Raw genomic sequence first — 21,507 nt, forward strand, 5'->3', positions numbered from 1 at the left:
TGTTTTACCTAAAAATGCATGATACATTGCTGCAATGGTGGTTTAGAGGAGAAAACAGTAGACTAGCCAAATAGTCTAGCCAGTAGACTAGCATAACTCTTCTGCATCTAGAGCCCAACCACCCAGAGATATAATACATATATTGGCACCTCTTATTGTAAACAGCAAATTCCACTCTTATAACTGAATAGGGAAAACAAGCATCTACAACAATCCCAAATATATCTATTTAGATGAGACCCAGATGCTATGAAAAGTTGCCAAAATATGTCATGTAATGGTCAAACATGCTTCTAAAATAAGCTCACTGTTTGCATCTGAAAATAGTTCCAAATTCTTTGGCTTCATTCTGGACAAATACTGTTAAATTTAGATAATCTAGTGCTGCCACACTTAACTAGAATACAGCCTCTGCAGTTCTTCAAGTTTGTTATCTCTCTTTCATTTGCTTTTGTTCCTTAGCTCATTCATCACTCACAACATGTCAAATAACACAGCAGATCTTCCTCTCTTTCCTGGAATAGTCTATCTGAAGAGATACTCTATGGGCGCTTTTTGGTAAAAGGATCAGGACACCTCACCCAGAAGTAAGTTCACAAATCTCAATAATGAAGATGAAAATAAATTACAAATTACACAGAGTTTAGAGTTTTTATTCAATGAGAAGGAAAAACACGGACTATATGATTACTGAAAGAACTGTCATTAAAATAAAATCTGTATCTTACATATATTATTACTAAAAGAATGTGCATTTAATAAAAATAATCTGTATCTAAACTAAGTCCATGTAATTATTTATGGAATGTATTACTACATATTTCTCTAACAAAATAAAAACAAATCATATAAAAAATTCTATCCATAATCTCTTCATCAGAGTGACTAATTATAAACAGAAGTATGCATCTTAACTCTTGAAATTTAAATTAAAGAAGGAACTGAGTTTTTAATGATCTCATTAGTTCTTCAATTTGTCTTTATAACTAACTCTATAATGCTATTTTTGCCATCCTAATATGCTTTGCTGAAATAACAATGCAAATATATCAAGTTACTTCAAGGGTAAAAGACCCTAAAAAAATGATAAAAAGAAACTGATGAGAGGAATATATACCTACATTTTATATCTTAAAAATACATGTACATGAAAATAAAGAGAACCCTAAGCATATTAGTGATTTCCACCATGCTAAACAACTAAGTTACTATTAATGTAACTATTTTCTTTTGGAGGAAGGAACATTTTTCCTCTCAAAAATCAATCTGGTTTATGTCTAATCTGTGTTAGCATGAGCATGTTTTCTAAAAATGCCAACAAAGGAATGATCTATGCATGAAACATGATCTCATTACAGTTATAATGCAAAAGTGAAGCGGGTAAATGATATATCCAAGATTGAGGAACAAATCATTTTCCCTAAGAAATCAATTAGAAGATTGGGGGTGGTGGAGTGTGTTTAAGTCTTCAAATTTAATCATGGATTTTACTTATAAACAAACAGAACGTAGCATTTTCCAAAGGTTTTGTATAATTACTTAAGGATAACAAATGTACCAGACTACAGAACCAGATTCTACTAAAACGGAGCTGTAGCATAAGCGCTAACATATTTCACTTATTTTTAAAAGCAGATTACCAAAATACGTTTTATCAAGTTTTTTATCATAGTGTACTATTGAGAGATAAAAGAAAAATATATAATAATACATGTGTTTGGGGACCAAAGCACTGCCTACATTATTTTTAAAATGTATGAAAGGATTTTTCTCAAAGTATACAAAAGGAATTATTAATGATGGTTATTTTGTGAGCAGAGAGGGAGGAGGCTTTTACTTTATATCAGTTGGAATTAACTGACTTTGCTTACCATACATGTACTACTTACTTCTTTTCGGACAGTGTAATTATGGGCCATTAAATACTTTATTCTTCAATATGTTGAAATTACTGTTTTTTAAAAAAATATTTCAAGAGTCAACAATGCGTAATCTTCTCAGGGTAAAATTGTTGAGAAGAGTTTAGAGGGGCAACTTGATTGCTGTTCAATTTAAACATCCCTTCACATATTTCACTAAAAAGTATAAGCACCAGAAATGTTAGAGATTTTTTTTTTGTAATGTCCAGAGTCTAGTTCATCCCTAGCCCATAGCACACAATCAACACAAAGACAATGACTAACAACAATCCCTGAAGTATATTTCTCAGCCTTCAAAGAAATCCAAAATTATTTTGAACAGCACAGACAGGTATTGTAATTAGAGTGACAGTACTTATGACAGTACTTACGGCAGTGGTTCCTTTCCCAGTTTAGTCTGCATCACGATAAGCTTGGCCTTACTCTTTTATAACTCCTGGTACTCAGCACAGAACCTGACAATATTTGCTAAATATTAAGCAATCTAAAAATTTACAATCTACAAAAGTCTACCATCCCTGAAATTACCATTACTTAAAAATCTCTACTATCATTTTTATAGCAATGATATACATAATAAAATGTATACACTCTAAAGATTAGAGTTCAAAGATCAATCCACAAACTTACATTTGAATAAAAATCATGCTTTCCAGCTCTTGAGGTTCAGCCTCATTTCTTTCAGACCCAGGAAATCTCTGAGTAATCTACATAACTAATATAATTTTAGTTTGCATTTTAGAGATACATTTGAAAGAAAGTCTTCAGTGACCATACTGTGTTTCTATTTTGTAGGTGTAAAGTCACAAGAGCATTTTCTGATTCTCAAACATTCAATACACAGATTCATAATGATCCAAATACTGAATTTTTAGATATTTTATGTTTTTAAGTTAGATTTTAAAAATCAACATATTATGCTGGAGTCAACAATCAACTCTTCAGCTATCCATGGCCCTAACTAAGCAATAAACCTATAAAAATGAATACATTAACAGGGCAGCCTGATAAACTTTGCCAAAAGTATGCTCTTGATCTTAATGCTAAGGGCTGGTCCTGGAACATACTCACCACCTTTGACCAACTCAAGGGCAAATGAAAACCCCAGATGATGATATGTTCACATCCTTTAGGTGAGCTATATAAGCTTTTAATTTGGAGATGGGTTAAGGAGGAAGTACAGATTACTGAGATATAGCAAAACAATGTACAACTCGCAGTACATTAAACTGCTGATAAAAAGTTATAATGTCTGCATATTAGAAAACTGGGCTTATTAATCTTTTCCACTGGGACATCGCTTGCTTTATAAGATAAACATGAATTTTACATATCAAAATCCATTTTACATAACCTTTTCAAGAATGCATCTATGCTGAAAATTCAAGGGTCAGTTGGTCAGTTGCATTTGTATTCTATACCTTCCTTTAACTTATCCTTTTACAAGCTCACTTGTAATGGCAAAGTAACATTCAAAATATCCATTAACCTTAACTTCCAAGGGATTAGCAGTGTGAGGAGTAAAGAAAAAATAAATCAGTCCCTATTCATGAAATTTATGGTAAAGAAAAAATAAATACCTACAAAATGTATAAAGTCCCCCTCTAACTTCTGCTTTATCTGAGTTTCCTGAATTGCTAAGAGATATTCACTTATTACTTACGCAATTAAAAATTAAGAACAAACAAAACACCCTTCTCCCTACCTATTTTTGAATAATAAAGGCATTCCAAAGGAACAAGAAAGTAAGGAATAGATTCCAGATAGAAGAAATAACACACACAAATGGCAGAGTTGTCAAATATGGTGGGAATATATGACAACACCAGATTAGGAAAAACCTCTGTATGCAGTGCTGGAAATTTTGGGTTTTTAATCTTGAGGGACATGGTGATAATAAAGAAAAGTTCTCAGCGTGTGAGAACCAAATTTACCCTTGAGAAGGCAAGTTGGATATCAGGGTAAAGAACAGGAGAGGCTCAAGACAGAAGGTATATGTAAAAGTTCAGAGGAGAGCTGATGAGGCTATGGGAACACAGATTTCTAACTGGCAATCTGCATTTGATTTCTTAGTGGACCAGAGTCTGGGAGAAGACAGAAAGAAGGATGAGTCTCAAATTTCCATTTTGGATGACAAAATAAATAATGATGCCACCATAAATATTGGGAATGCAAGGAGCTCAGCTGCTGGGATGCCAAGCACAAAGATAATGAATATAATGGACGGGGTGGGACTACACATCATTGAAGTGGATTAGAATCTTCCTAACAAAGGAACAGCATCGTGGTCTACAGAGTTCTGAAGCAAGTATCTGGAGACCTGAGGGTTGTTTTTTGTTGTTAAATTGGTTGTGTATGTGTGTGTGTGTGTGTGTGTGTGTGTGTGTGAGAGAGAGAGAGAGAGAGAGAGAGAGAGATTTTCCATTTCTTATTTTGGCTTCAGTTCTGCCAGCTTCTTTTGTATAAAATATGTAGTTCTCTTAGAAATCATATTGCTTCTTACTACATGTGCTAATTTGACTCTCGATCCTGAATTTTCTTGACCTCCTAGTGTTATCTTGCAATAGTGGTTAACTTCCAAATGTTAAATGTTTCACCTGTATATTACTTGTTTACCGATAGACAAGTTCCTTAAAAAGCCGCAGAACATGCTATAGCATTTCTTCCCATCACTTATCGAGTGTATTTTGTACATTTCCCCCAAATTGTGTAAACCTACATGACAAGCCCCTCCCTTAAACTAACTGGCTTCTCTTGATGTCAAACTTCCCCATTGCTAACTGGGATATTTAATAAGGAAAGAAAATAAAATGCTTGAGGCTTCAAGTATCTGACAAGTCAATTTTAAAAGTGAATCTACCTCCCCTAAATGATTTCAAGTTTTATAAGTTACTTTATTATTGGTCTTTTTTACCCATGACTTGATGAATAACTCCTATTCTCTCTTCTCTATTACCTTAGGCACTTCCCCATCCCCTAAGTCTCAGACTACTAGTCTCATCATTTTTGCTCTTAGATGTTTTTTTCAACGAATCCTTCTTTAGGTAGCTTTAAATTTTAAGGCAGTAGTTCTCAAACTTTTAATAGAACAGAACCCTTAAGAGTTAGGTAAAATCCTTGGGAGTCTAGGGGGTCTAACCTTAAAAAGCTCCCTATCTTTGAAGTATCACAAAAATTTATTCACAGCTTGCATTTTACTGTATTATATATTTAAGTATTAAAATGCTTTAATTCTGTCACCACTTAAATCATCTTTTTGTCAAAAGTTTCCAGAAAAACAAAAAGGTCTATCTTGAAGCTTCTTTTGCTTCTGACGTACCACTACAACTTGAAGTTTAAATACTCCGCGTAAAAGAATTTTATACATCATAATTTCCTTTACATAAAGTAAAATTACAAGAACTTTTAAGGAATACATAATTTAAAATGCCACAAAACTACAAAAACAAATGTAAAGGAATTAACCCAGGAATCAGAATAATCATTTACTTGGGTGGGGAAGATAGGGGGAACATGGCAAGACCATGTGGTTAGATATAAGTTATTAACATCCCAGCTTATGTTCAGGTGGTAATCTTAGAGGTGCTTTTTATTTCCAGTATTAAAATAAAATAAAAACTAAATAATTACATAAATAAAAACAGGTCCTGCAATATTAAGAGTATATAAAGTAACATGAATTATTATGAATCCAATGAGCAAAGAAAACAAAAATTTTTTTAAAAATTTAAGAGGCTCAATTCAGGAAGCATGGGCTTATGGTTCCACCTTCCTTCAGTCTTTACAAATATATTTACATCATCTTTAAATGACAAGAAAGTTTATTTTCTCAGTTACTGTACTCTTATCCCCAATCTCTTCCAATTATTCTCCTCCTCCCCCATGATGAGCTTTAAAAGTGAGAAGTTTTTAACTGTCTCTAACACTTACTTCTGCAGAATCACTCATTCACTACCACCTTGCAATCTTTCCTAGTTCCCCCTTTATTCACTCACTTATCCAATCATCCATTCAGCCAATATTTAAGAATTGCTATAAGCCAGGTTCTATACTATAAGGAATAAAGAGGGTATAAATATGAGTTATTGGATAGTTCTCAAGTAGCTTGGAATCTAGTCTAGGCAGAAACACAATAAAATGAGAAATAGGGGTAACATGCAAAAGTATGTATCATAAGAAAGAGAGGGCTGCACAGAAGACATAAATTGAAACTAGCACTTTAATGGGAATAAAGGTTAGTAAGGAGGACATTCCTACAAAAAGTGAGGAGGCTTAAAATAGAACAACAGCCTGTTCAAAAAGCCACAGGCAGCTGTACAGGGCCACAGCACAGGATACAAGGGAATGTGATACGAGACAAAGCTAGAAAAGCAGGGCCTAAAAAAGCAAACTAGGAGGTCTGGAATTTAGCCTGTTTGAGAACTCAGTCTTCTTTCCAAAAAGGGCTGCCCCATACTATGACAGAAACAACCCCCAGCACAGGACTTCTTAATTTTTTGTGCCATGGACATTTTTTGGCAGACAGCTAAAGCCTACTGACCTGTTCTCAATGTTTTTATATCATAAAATACATAGGATGCCAAGTAATTTTTATAGACACTCCACTCTTAAGGTAGTGAAGCGTAATGGTGGGCTGTGCATAGTAACTTTCTTCTGGAGAGTACAGTAAGGAGGGAGAGGGAAAGGAGTAACTTTACCATGGAGAAACTTGACGAATACTTCACTTCAGCCAGGTGATCAAGGTTAACGACATCGGTAAGTCATGCTGATAGTATGTACACTTGATATGTGATGAAAATGGCACTTTACCTCTCTGATCTTCTTCTCAAAAACACATTAACCAGCCCTAACCATGAGAGAAACATCAGACGAATCCCAACTGTGGACATCCTGTAAGAAACGGTCACAACCAAGTGGACCAAAGGAGGCACGACTACTAAATGTAATCTGGTGTCCTGGAAAGAATCCTGGAAAAGAAAAGGAACACCAGGGGAAACAGAAAATCTGAATAAAGTATGGGCTTTAGTATCAACACTGGTATAACCGCTGTGAGAAATGTACCATACTCATGTAGGATATATTAACAACCAGGGACACTGGGTATGGGGTATACAGGAGCTCTCTATATTTGCAATAAGTCTGTAAATTTAGAACTGTTCTAAAATAAAACTTTAGGGACTTCCCTGGAGGTCCAGTGGTTAAGATTTCATCTTCCAATGCAGTGGGTGCGGGTTTGATCCCTGGTTGGGGAGCTAAGATCCCACATGCCTCACAGCCAAAAAACCAAAACGTAAAGCAGAAGCAGTACCGTAACAAATTCAATAAGGACTTTAAAAATGGTCCATATCAAAAAATAAAATAAAACGTAAAAACAATTAAGTGAGATACATAGGATTACAAAGGAAATAAATTACACTGAAATAAATATTTTAAAAATAAACAAATTTGTGTTGTAATATTTCTGCTTTTCTTTTATTTTCCATTTCTGTTATGCTTCTTTATTAATGCACTAAATAACAATACATTTACAGGCAGGTCTAATTTTGTAATTTCAAGTGGTATGAATGTAAGCAGTATTTCAAGCTATCTGCAACAACTATACTATATGAAATTATCTAAGATTGCTAACGGTGACAGTCAAACATACTGCTAATACTTCTGCAGTTTGTGGCCTACAGTCAAAACTGAAGAAATGCTAAATCTCATTTAGAGTTTAGTAAAAATAAAGATGTCTAACATTTTTCCTATCCAAGTTCAAAGGGCACTGAACTCTACCCATGGACTGCAGATTAAGAATCATCTTCAAAAGGAAAATAAGTGCTAACACTAAATGGACACTGTGTTGCAAGATCTCTGATAGTCATTATACATACTTCTTCTCATTAAATCCTCACAACAAACCCATTCCACAGATAAGGCAGCTTAGACAAGTTTGTATGAGGTCATGCGACCAAAAATGGATTCATACTATAGTCTGACTCTAAATGAAGATTCTGACAAAGCGCCTCTAAAAACACTTTCCAGCCCCTCATTGTGGAATTTCTGAGGAACAATCTACTGACTATACTGTAGCTCACCAATGCTCCTAGTAAGCAACTTTCTGTTTAGGCAATCAGCCTAAAACGAAGGTGTAACACTTCCTAGAGCTCCAGCTGGAGTAATAATAATGATCATCACCCTCAGCAGCAGTAGCAGCTAACCAAAATGAAAAAGGTAAACACAGAAGCTCCCCGCCCTTGTACCAATCTGAAAAGTAAATTTTTATCTCCATTTTCCAACTCTAACACACAGTTTGTTAGTATCCTTCTAAGGGTGTGTGTGCCCACCTATATATGCTTTTAAGCAAGTCTGCCAACATGTGAAATATCCAGGCCATATTTTATTTGGTCTATGGCGGTTTCTTATACAACTAAGTATTACTAATTCTATTTTCTTAGAACTAGAGGTGCAACTACAATGATCTATCCCCTAAGCGTCACTTTCAAATGAATGTGTAGGTGAACTTAAAGCAGACTTTCTAAAAACAGTTTGAGTTTTCAGTAATTCAGCTATCTCCATTTAAAATTCCTTAGTTGACGTATACTACTCTCTGAAATCCATGTCCAGATTATGACTTTCCCCCCACACAACATGCCAACCTATCAGAGAATTATAACTAAACAGATCTGGATTTGAACCCTCAGCCTGTCCCTTAGCAGCTATGTCATCTTTGACAAATTACTGTAAACCACTTTAGGGTTATATTTCAAGGCCCTAGGTTTTGTATTTCAGTAATCATTGGCAATTGGTAATAATAAGAGATCCTCATTATGTAATGATTGAAAGAAAAAATGCTTGAATAGCACTGAGCAAACTGTCAAACATTCATGCAATTTATTTAATTTGGGGTTTTACTTTTAAGTTGTAAAATGTTCCCTTAGCAATGTTTACAGAGGGGCTTTGCTGAATGTTACTTCTCTGATAGTTTTAGTTGATTCTTTAAATAACAAGAGATTTGTTCTAGCAAAGGATTTATCTTTCTTTGGAAGAAGCCAAAATCATCTCCATTTAAGGACACATAAGCAGCTGCTGCAAAAGATTTTAGTTACCCATAAGAAAGTGAAGCAGACTGAGTTCACTCTGCTATAAGTATTTTAAAAATTAAAAATAACAAGTAGTTTCTCCAGAATTACAGTCGAGATTTAAGAATTTGAATCTGGAGGTGTGGTGATTTAAGTAAATCTAATATATAAACAAAAAAATTAGAAAAAACAGGAAAATGATGCCTGGCTTGTCAAAGGAATCCTTTTCTGTTCTCGGAAGTTCAAAACATCATTCCGTTTACTAAAATTTCATTTACACAGTAATTTTCAGGAAAACCACTACTGCATTAAATGAGGCACACCCTTTCAGAAGTACTAAATTTCCAAACACATGCACACCTATTATCAATAAAATATCACTAACTAGGATGCCACTGATTAATGATTTGTGATTATTTATTTTTTGCTAGAAAGTTACTCTTGATACTGTCAGCTTATTAGAATTTTAGTAAGATTTTATGGTAATTTAATGTAGCTGTTAAAAAATCCTAAGTACTTAAATGTGTAAACAGCAACTTTTCTTGGGGTGATATCTATCAGTTCAAATGAGAATTACTATTCATAAAAATGTTGTTAAAGCCCTAACTGAGAAAACACAAAATTTTTAAAACCAAAATCAGATTTCTCAGCCTGGCTTTCTCACACATACTCTCTCCCCCATACACACGTAGGTATGAGAAAAGAAGAAAATAAGTCAGGAAAAGGTATAAAATTTGAGTCTGTGACAATGTTTAATTATTGTCTTGACAGAAGCTAACATTATGAAGCTGCAGTATTAAAGCAACAGCAACAACAAACTCAGTGAAAGTTGTTTGGCTTAAGCCAGTATTATTATTCTCATTCTATTAAAATTCCTATTACTTTATTTTAGTTCTTCAACATTATCACCCTCAATTTACAATTACTTCTAAGCCTGAAGATGCATGAACCTTTAAAAAAGAGCTTTCTACCACGCTGAACTTACTTTTTCACTTATCTCCCATATACTTTTTAAAATAAAGAACAAAAGGCACAAAGTGTTAATGACCTTTCCATACCTAAGGTTAAGATAAATGACATTCTAAAAAGTTGGGTTGTGATAAGACTATGGCTAACCAATCATAACTTCAGAATTCCTGTGTGACATCATAAGACCTCCCTAGAACACTTTTTCTCCTCCACCTACTTCAATTGTTCCCATAACTCTGGTAACAGTCAGAAAACTTTCCAGCTAAACGCCGGATAATACTTCATACAACTTACAATATTCTATATTGTGATCATCACAGCAGCCAAGGTAAGAAACAGATTTCACTGATTATGGCAATTCTTACTTTCTGTAACTCAAACTTACTGAACTCTTTAAAAAGTTAATCATATTTTATAAACTTCAGTTCAAAGTTAGATAATAACATGCCTGACTGGCATAAAGCTTAATTTCTAAATAAATGCTTATCCATTCAGTGATAGTAAGAATAAGACTTAACCCAGAAATGATAAAGATAGCATTCACCTTTGGTCCTGGTTGTTGGTTTGTCATTTTAATTTAACCTTCACTTTTATTTTGCTCTTCAAAAGTAAATTTCTGCCAATTAAAATATCTTTCAATCATGTTACCACGTTTGGTACTAGTGGTGATTTGATTTCTCCATGCAAAAATATGGTTTCATTTTGTTATGTGTTACTCTGCTGAGAAGTAGGGTAGGACTGAGCTGTCTGCTTACATCCGGAATACTAAGAACAGTTGTGTTACTGGCATGACTACTCCAATATTATCATTATGATTCTTTACAGGGAATATTAAGGAAGTGGAGTTTAAGAACATATAGCACGAACTAAGTCCAGTCAACTTCTATTAAAAAATCCAAGCTTTTAATAAATTGAGTTATTTATATTAAATTCAATATTATATCATAAATAACAAGTTTGGACATTTCAAAACACTTGTCAAAAACATGTAAAATTCTTTCTAAAGTTACAGAGCATTAATTTCTTTATTTTAAAAATAAAGAGACGTTATTTTGGTAGCACAAATATTCCTAAGTATCTCATTTGAGTGAATTTGATCAAATGAATGTTTCTTCTGCTATTAATGAATATACTTTTATCAAGTTACTATCCTCTAGTGTTCCTCAGTTTCCTCTCTTGTATTTGGAAGGTGGGGAGGAGGATGAAAAAATGCCCAGGAATGGAGATGCCACCATAAATTTTATAACTTCTGCTTAAATTCTACTCTACTCTTTATCCTCAATTTAATATATGAAATGTGTTTTCATTCTTAACTTTCAGTCAGGGCATAAAGGATACTACACTGATTTTATTTCATTATTTTTATTTTTATATATATGTCAAAATAGAATTTACCTCTAGAATTCTAAGTTCTTATGACATGTTAACTCTACTGCTTTTTATAGATAAGAACTTTGTATAATTCCTTAAGCAGCTTTCCTTGAGGCATGCAAAAGCATTTCTAATTTTTGTCTACCACTGAGGCACCCTAACTGCCTCTAAGTATATCTTCATATTCATAAAATGTTTTTCCTTTGATATTACACAAGAGTCACTCAGTGCAGGTGTTTTCTATGCAGATTTATGCATTTTTACTCAAATATCTATCAAATTACATTCTCACACTTCAAATGAGATGTTCATGAATTCTTTTATAGTACCAAAATTTCACATCACATACTGCTCCATGAAGTTAATTTCTAGAAAGAGCAGAAATTCTGCTATTAAAGTTATCCTTCGTGTGTCCAGGTTAACGGAAATTACAGTTACAGTGACTGTTATTCAAATTTGAAACATAATGCCCTAGTGCCAGACATAATGTCCCAACTAGTTCATCTCTTTCATAAGGTGAAATTTAAGTACTGTCTTTGTTTCATGTGGTTTAAGACTAAGTGTTTAAAAGAAAAAAAAAGTGTCTGATGAAATAAAATGGAAGAAATGTGAAAGATGTTTAAATTATGAAAAATTGATTGTCTTAAAAACACATGAAAGAGCTAGAGTACTCTGTCTAACTAAGAGGAGTCACGTCACTATCATTTCCTAAAACTCAAGTATCAAAATTATTTTAACAGTATGTCAGTGGACATAAAGAAAAATAATATTCCAGAAAAAACTGCATTTCGTTACTTACTGATATTATTTCTTAATCTCACTAATTAATTGGAGATAGAATATTTACATAAACAAAATAGTTCCCCAGAAGAATTAAAATTTTAATGTATTAAATGTATTAGGTAAAATATTAACTGTGTCATGTATTAAAGTTTTAAGTAAAAATTAAATGTAAAAATTAGAGTACCTAAATTAGACTGTATATTTATTACCAATCCTAGAAATAAAGAGGGCAACTAAAACTTCCTTCTTTATTCTTGAACAATTTTCTAAATGCACCATATACAAATATTTCATCTGATCCTCTTAAATCCCTATATGTTTGACACTCCATCTCTATTTTATAGTTTAGGAACAGATGCAAAAAGGTGAACTGCCCAAGGTCACAGAGCTAGGAAATGGTGGAGCCTTGACAAGAGCCAAGATTTTATGACTCTAAACCACACACACATCTCATCCACTGATCAACATGGCTTAAAAATAAATCATGACATTGGCAAAACAAAATAAATTTCAAGTCCTCAAATGGCACTCTAAAAGGCAAAGTTAGAGGATACAAACTTCTATTTTAATTTAAAACCACTCCACATTTCATTTAAAGTTAAATTTATGCATGAGGTATGATGTCCTTAATAGCCTTATAATATTCTCCTGATCACTTTCAAAGCCAGGAATATAAGAAAGTTATAGATGTCCTCAGTTATTAAGCAATACACCCTGGAAGACAAAACTCTAACTGCACAGATTTTAAAGAACAATAACATGCACAAATTAAAGTTTCTTTTTATTTAATTTGTTTCATTGCTAAAATACTCATGTCTTTAATCTTTAGCTTTGATACCTAAAATTCAGGTTAATTTCTCCTCAAAACTTTCCAAAAAATTACATTTTGTTATGTACTGTTTCTTCATCTCACTAATTAATTGGAGATAGGAGAATACTTGCATAAACAAAAAAACACACTTTCGTATTTTATTCCAGTTCCATATTAAATCCTTGGCTTTCCTCAGTTTCATTTCTGACCTCCTCACATTCTACCATTTAAAATATTCAACCTCATTTGTTCTGAAGTGCTTGAATAGAGCAATCTTGCTTTATTTATGCTATGAAAATCACTAACTTTCATCTAAACTGTTAACACAGTACTGATCACACCAGCAAAGAAGAAAACCTAAAGGTTAGAAATCAAGGAAGTGATGTTTCTACATTACAGTGACCTAAATCAGATAATATGTAGTCTCTTTGAACATTTCCAGAAACAGTACATCAATGTTCTTACCCTACATAATTCTGAAGCATGTATTACCAGAGAAACACAAGAAAATGAGGCCTGGGGGTACAGCTCCACCCCAGTAAACTTGTAGTCAACTGAGGACCTCTAGTGCTTTCTAAAATATATTTCACCTTCAGGTCTTTCCAAAACAGGGAGAGAGGGGAGGCCAACTTACCCACATTAGTGGGGATATATTTAACTGGCATTCATTTTCCTTAAAACTTCCTCTACACTTCCTCCTCACATGCTTTTCCCCCCAAAGAAGAATCTGAAGGTTAAAAGGAATATTCTAATTGCAAATAAATTAATCTTAGCATAATAAACAGACAATAAAGACAAGCCTACAGACTAGCAACAGCAGTGTGCCAATTTCAAAGAGAAAATCTGTATGCTGCTGTTCAATGAATTTTCCTAAAGGCAGAGCTTTGAACTCAGGGAAACAATTCATTATGGGGTCAATTTAGGGGTTGAGAATATGTTGCTTTTTATATGTTTACACAATTCTTCTCATAACCAGGCAGAAGCAGCTTGAAGATTCTTTCAAATAGCCAGTGTGGACCAACAAAGCTCTGGAAAGTTGCTGACACAAAATAACTTCCAAGTTTATTAGCATTAGGCAATCTCAAAAGGAAAATGATTCTACCAAAGTGAACTTTTGGATGCCAACAGATTGATGACAAATCTAATGATGAACTGTCCTGATTTAATTCAACAACCACAACAAAAAAGATGCATACACAATCGCTTCAGGATTATCTGCGAAAATGACAGCAAAGAGTAGGAAAAAATAACGCCCCCCCCAATAATCCTAATATAGACCAGTCCTGTAACTCAAATCTACAGAGAATTCTAATCTTCTGAACAAATCTAATGGGAAAAATTTTTCAAAAAATTATCTGTCAGACTGTAGTCTTAGATGTGTATTACTTGAATTTACTAGCAAAATATGTCCATGTTTACTTTACTAAAAGCATAAACAAGCAGATAAAAATTAAAGGGAAGCAAAATTCTGAATACCACAAATAAAGAATCTAAGGAATTTATGGTTTCAGCAGAGGGAGTACTGAAAAAAAACTGAAGTTCAGTAAGTTCTGCAAAGCACTGAAAGTGCTTAAATTACACGTGGGGATTACTGCTCAGCGTATACAACATCGTTAAGGTATCAATTGTCTAGCAAGTCATAAAGCAGACACCAAAAGTCTGCAAAAGTCTACTGAGGTTCCTTTTGCACAAGAATGCATCTGATGTTACCTTAAGAAACAGAAATCAGTGCAGACAAAGTGAGAACTACTGCAGAAGCTGACAAGGTACCTTGCACCCAAAATGTTGCCTAACATGGCACATGATACCTGTGGAAGGATTAGAGTTGCCTGTAGTTTGGTCTCTCCTTCTTCCACTTCAAAAAAACAGAATACTATCTTGAACTTGACTGTATTTACTTTCCAATTTCATCTTTTTGAGCAAAAGAGGAAAAGTGGACAAGCAAAGGCTTTATAAATCCTACAAAGAACAGTAAAGGGTTATTCTTCCCATCCGTCCAAAAATTAGAATAATCACAGTGCCCACAGACATACAAGATACTCTGTGGGTACTTTTCTGCCTCTTACATGTAACTCAAGAGACAGGGATCTGGCACATCTACCACCAAATTCCTATCAAAGCATCTTTCATATTTTCAATATTCTGATACTAGGGCCCGGATGGTGAATTAATTTTCAAAGTATCCTTACTCCTCTTGTACTAAACACTTAATTTACATAACTGTCATCCTTTTAAAAAGCCCTCCCTGGGGGGGAGGGGTGTTGGGGGGGTAGAGCTAATTTCAGTCTCCTTGGCTGTTTAGGCCAGATGTAAGTTCAGAGTACCCCAACACAATCTATTTCTGACTATCCCAAAAGAATGCCCTAAAAGCTTAAATTAAATGAAAATACAGTGAAACTAGTTTTCTAGGCTCTCCACCAAATACTACTGCATTAACAGCTTTGCTCTAAGAAAGAGAAGAAAAAAAAAGACTGCAGGAATTCTAAACTCATAGGATGGTTGTGACCACAGAGGAGGAAAAAAAAAAAAAAAAGATAAACACCTGACAACCATGCCATAAATTATGATGTAGTGAAGGTCACAGACAACTCTAAAAATAGGACTGTGCTGTTCCCACACATGGTTTTTCAATTCTCAACATATGACTGGAAGCCCCATCTTGTAGGGATGAATTTTGGCTTAATTATTATCATACAGATTTTGGAAGTTCAGCAGAATTAGGACTCAACACATTTCAGATTGTATCACTGTAAAATAAATTGGGCCCAATAAGTTGCATGCAGATAGCTAACACTTCAGCATGTAAAGTAGATCTGTTTTGGTTTTAGCATAAGGTTACAAAGTGACTACAAATCACTTTAGAATTATAACATATTTCTAAGTTTGACAAGAAGTAAGACAGTATCTTTGGTTGTCTCCTTTATAATCAATTTGTCTCCAGGAACAAACTATCCTTTTCCAACCATAGTTGGCTGAAGTATTATGAGATCATCTTTAAAATCTATTCATTGTATATTCATCATTAGATAGCTCATCTATTTAGGGCACACCTCTTTGTATTTCACAAACACCAAATACCCACTTGTACAAAGCCCAGTTCAGGCTAACAAAAAGAAAGAGACTTGAGAAGAATACTGGAGATTATGTGTTTATCAAATTCTATTTTCTACATGGTTAATCTGTTAATCACAGCACTATCTTTGATCATTAATAATTTTCTAAAAATATTACAGTAAATCATAAAAACCCTTGTTCAACTTCACTGACTGGTTCAAATGGTACTAATTTTGCACTAAGTACTAGAATACAAAATAAACACGTGATTTCTTATACTCACAAACTAGAATTCTAGTTGGGGGCACAGGCATGTAAATCAAAATTACAGCAGAGCCCGATAGCCATATCTTGATACAGGTAATACCAGAGCCCTACTAAAACCCAACAGAGGTGATAACCAATTCTGCCTTAATGAGTAATGGAAGGTTTCATTAGGAAGTGATATTTAAACTGGGCCTTAAGGATTAACTGAAGTTTGCCTGGCAAAGAATCAAAGGTAGAGGCAGGGGGAGGGAAGACATTCCAGGCAGAGCCAGAACAACATGTGCAAAGGACAGAATCATAAAAGGGAATGAAGTATTTATGGAAAGGTGACATGTTTCATGTGACTCAAGTACCACTCACCAGTGTCAGGGTAGGGAGTGACTCTTGTATATGCTTCATGATGAATAACTGGCTTGTTCTTCCCTTTCCATGTTATATCTCACAATAATTTTAAAATTTAGAACTTTTATACCATTTAAGTCCTGAAACTTCACAAAAATTAAGTTTAAATAGGAATTACCAATGCTAATTCTTTACAACCTTCGTAGTTGTACTGTTATATAAAGAGATTAGTCAGATTTATATAATAAAGTAAGAAAGAAAACCTTCTCCACAATTACCCAACAGTATAAATCCGCTATATCTGTAATAAACAAATATAAGCCGAAACAACTTAAAGGATGCTTCTTCTTAAGGAACAAAAGTAAACCCCTTTATTTTTATAGTATTTTACCTGAGGAATTAAAAAAAAGTAATTAAATTAAATTTATACCAAGCTTATGCTGTCATTTTCTATTAAGTAACAGCCACTTGTGTTGGAGAATGAAGAATATATGCTAAAGACATATATATATATATATATATATATATATATATATATAATATATATATGCTCTAGAGAAACACAGTTTGTTACCAACTCTTTGAAAGAATGAAGTTTGACCTAAGTTGGTTTTTTGGATCTCCTCACTATAGGCCAATACTATGAAGGAGACCAGAGTCTTCAGCCAAATGAAAGCCCATAATTCAAACATATATATATACTATCAAATGTAAAATAGATAGCTAGTGGGAAGCAGCTGCATAGCACAGGGAGATCAGCTCAGTGCTTTGTGACCACCTAGGGCGGTGGGATAGGGAGGGTGGGAGGGAGATGCAAGAGGGAGGGGATATGGGGATATATGTATACGTATAGCTGATTCACTTTGTTATACAGCAGAAACTAACACACCATTGTAAAGCAATTATACTCCAACAAAGATGTTAAAAAAAATTAATAGAGCCAAGTTGAAGTGCTGAAATTATATAGAATCTAACCACCATATACCACATGGTTTCTTTGTAACAATAAATGAGGAGTTCTAACTGATCAGTCCTAATATATATCTTCTCCTTCCTCATTCTTTCAGTTCTTCCCTCTGCTGTCTTCAGCACTAGTCTCTCTCAGAAATACAGCTGAAGGTTGAGATGGGTTTATAGCCACTAGAGAGAAAATGAAATCAGGCAGCTGGGGTAAGGGTATCTTGATTAGCAGTGATATATCAACAAATGTTAACAGCTATTATCTTTGGCAGTTAATTATGGTTATTTTTTTTAATTCCATTTCTAATTTTTCTTATTTCAAAATTTACACAGACGTATCCTGATTGACAACAAATATCACAAAAAGTTAATAGCTATTATCTATGGGCAGTTAACTCACAGCTAATTTTTAATCTATATCTAATTTTCTACAATGATCTGTTGTTTTAAGTTTTGTTTTGTTAATTAATTAGCACAGATAATTGATTAGGCAGCAACTAATTAATTAATTAGGCAGAATAGCTTGTGGAAGCTCTGAAAGAAAACAAATGGAAACGCTGTTCTTAAGTACAAGTCCTTTGCAAATAGCAACTGTCTGTGGTAGACAGTGAGATAATGATAATTTTATTACTATGCCTTCTGAGTCTTGACAGCCTTCAGTACTTAATATCATCTTGTTAAAAAGTTACTTAAAATAGCATATTCTACAAAGCTATAAAATCATAAAAAGGAATGAGAAACATTTGAATCTATAGTTCTGGTAAAACACCGCTCATTGAACTATTTTATTCTGGAGTGAAATCAACATCCAGAGAATAATTTAGTGCATGCATTTCTTATTATATGACTTGCTCTGGAGCTATTTATATACTAATGTTCACAACAATTATGCTCACAGAGAAACAGCCTTAATAAAACTATATGTAAGGACTTCCCCGGTGGTGCAGAGGTTAAGAACCTGCCTGCCAATGCAGGGGGCACAGGTTCGAGCCCTGGTCCGGGAAGATCCCACATGCCACGGAGCAACTAAGCCCGTGCACCACAACTACTGAGCCTGCGCTCTAGAGCCTGCGAGCCACAACTACTGAGCCCGCAAGCCACAACTACTGTGCCCACGTGCCACAACTACTGCAGTCCGCACGCCTAGAGCCTGTGCTCCACAAAAAAGAGAAGGCACCACAATGAGAAGCCCACACACCACAACAAAGAGTAGCCCCCACTCGCCGCAACTAAAGAAAGCCCGCGCACAGCAAAAAAGACCCAACAGAGCCAAAAATAAATAAATTAATTTAAAAAAATAAACTATATGTAAGAACTTTTGCCCAAGGGAATAGCCCAAAACAAGCTGCACCCTAACCAAACTATACTTCCAGTCATTTTGAGAGGAGGAGGCAAAGACTAAAGTTATTACACCCCAAATACAAGACATCATGGTGACCATCACCAAAACAGACTGACAGAGACAGAGCAACACACACACAGACTACAGAGGTATTTGATGTCATAAACACAAATAATGTTGAGGAAGAGGGATTAACGCAAAACTGTGTTTTACCTGTTCAGAGGACAGGTTACACATATTATGCTAATCCATTTTCTATTTTTACATTCCAGGCAACCTAAAAGAAGATAGTGATCTCACACTTGGCTGGCAGCTTTCATCTTTCTCTTGACCGTTTAAAACTTCAGGCTTCCTGCCTTCCTGGTGTCATGGATAAAGTCCAATACCTCACTCGCTCTGCTATAAGAAGAGCTTCAACCATTGACGTGCCTCAACACGCACGTCAAAATCTCCAGAACCTATTTGTCAATTTCTGTCTCATCTTAATATGTCTCTTGCTGATTTGCATCATCGTGATGCTTCTCTGAAGTTCTGCTGCAATCTCCAGTGCTGCAACTTATCACCATCGGCTTAAAATCTATCATCCCATGAAGAAGGGAAAACAATACTATATAAGAGACCACTTCCTAAGTAGAAGAATTTCTTTGTGAAAAGGTCAAGATTTGGAACAAAACAAATTGTTAGCAAATGTATTCATCTGCTGGATGTTGTAAACATAAAAAGGGCTTTATTTTAAAAAATTAACTTTAAAATGACTATAATGTAAGTGTGCATAATGTAACTGCTAATTTTCTCAAAAGAGCTTATAAGTTTCTATCCCAAATCTTTCCTAAGGATGAACTAGGGGTTTAGTTTTGAAACTGCACTGCTAACAAGTTCACTTCATATATAAAGCGTTAGCTTCACTCTTTGGGGGTAAATATAATTTATACTGTACTGTAAAAGCCTCTTTGATGTTTATTAAGTATTTTTCAGGTCTGCACCAAGTATATCAAAATAATCATTCAAATGAAATGTCATCATTTGAAACAGCCCTAACATCTGTTATCTTTACTATCATCATACAGAAGTCTTTGTAGTAACTCTATCAGAACCTACATTCTAAAATAGAAGTTGTTTTTTGTATACTACTCTAATATTTTAAGTTTATGAAAATCAAGTTAAAAAACCAAGACCATACCCTTACATAAGTAAAATTTAACTAATTTTTTCAAAGAATTACAGAATTTTAGCACGTGTAGGTAAACTGTAAATCTGTTCTCTCTAGGACTTTATGATCAATAGACAATAACTGTTGGTTACTTTAACATCTGACATTGTGATTAGCCATAAATACTAATACACTAATAGAACAGAATCAACCTTAATTTAAGGCACTATAGCTAATTATCTGAGTTAGAGCACATAACTGCCACACTGTATCTCTGGAATCATGAGATTTTAAGACATTAGAATGATTTTACAGGTTGTCTTCTGTTCTAATCTCACACTCAATGTAGGCAAGGAACAGAATAAAAGAAAAAATATTATTTCAAGCATTAAAAAATAAAATTTTTAACTATCTCTCCAAAATTAACAAATTCTTTGATTAAATTTTGAAATGAACTTTTTATCCCACTATTGTTTATGATAGGGCTTAGCTATTTTCCTTAATCTATCACCCAGATGGTAAATACATATTTGGTAGGCCACTCAACTATGCTAAATTATAGATCCAGCAATACTAATCTACAATGATTTTCTTGCTGAATACATTTCCAGTTTCCCCTCTAGTCATTTAAAAATATCTTCCAACAACTCATTAAACAATAGAAGTAAAAACTGGTTTGGAAAATATATTCACTAAAATTTGGTAATTTAAATTGACTCAGTTTAAAATTAAGCCTAAAATGGTTTACACCTATATTGCACAATCCAGTAATTTTAACTTATGTTCAAGACACACTACCGTATAGTAATTATTAAAGGAGTAGAAAATATGTAATTTCCTATACGATTTGCCAAAATATGGTTACTAAAAGAACTGGAAAAGTCAGTGTTGACCTTGGTTTGTAACACAAGTGCTACTAAGAAAATAGTGAAGGAAATATTTATTGCTTTTAAGTTTTTTCTGAATCCCTGAGGGGTACTGGAGATAGGAAGGGGGATAATTTTGGTTCACTGATATCTGAGAACAGAGGGAAAAGGGGTTTCTTACTAACAGAGGGATTTCTTGAGTGAAACCTCATCTGTGGGTTGGATATCCCTAACATCAACTAGAAGAGCTTATAAACAAGAAGTAATGCATTCACTTCACTGGTGTCAATAATAACCCATGCAAAAAATAACCAAGTTCTGTAATTAGCTGCAATGATCTTAAAAAATAAGTGGAAATTTTGCAATAATAAATTCTATCCTTTTCATTATGTTGCGCATTACAACATCAACTTCAAACTATAAGCTGTGAGGTTATGGAGTTTTTCCTAAGTCAAACAGAAATAAAGAATTTTTTTGTTTTTCATTCTGCCTTTAACAGAAATTAAAACCTTATACTTGAGGATTACAGAATACTGTACCTTAGATTATATTGTAAAACAAAAACCCATTCTTTAAATGCAACTTATTTATTCTGTTTATCATGATGTATAA

At 34.0% G+C, this 21,507-nt stretch overlaps 2 protein-coding genes across 4 annotated transcripts in view; one reads left to right on the forward strand and one right to left on the reverse strand.

The window, feature by feature from the left end:
* The window catches only part of CEP85L (centrosomal protein 85L), a gene marked incomplete at both ends in the record, with an annotated part of 151,042 nt that overhangs the window by 73,623 nt on the left and 55,912 nt on the right, over positions 1–21,507 (reverse strand). The window lies entirely within an intron of this gene.
* PLN (phospholamban) lies at positions 19,248–19,406 on the forward strand (the record flags this gene model as incomplete). The annotated part of the gene is made up of 1 exon (XM_079716100.1): positions 19,248–19,406. One exon carries the CDS (start codon positions 19,248–19,250, stop codon positions 19,404–19,406), a length of 159 nt encoding a protein of 52 aa, XP_079572226.1.

This window comes from Hyperoodon ampullatus, assembly GCF_949752795.1.
Source record: "Hyperoodon ampullatus genome assembly, chromosome: 12".
Classification (NCBI taxonomy): Eukaryota; Metazoa; Chordata; class Mammalia; order Artiodactyla; family Ziphiidae; genus Hyperoodon; species Hyperoodon ampullatus.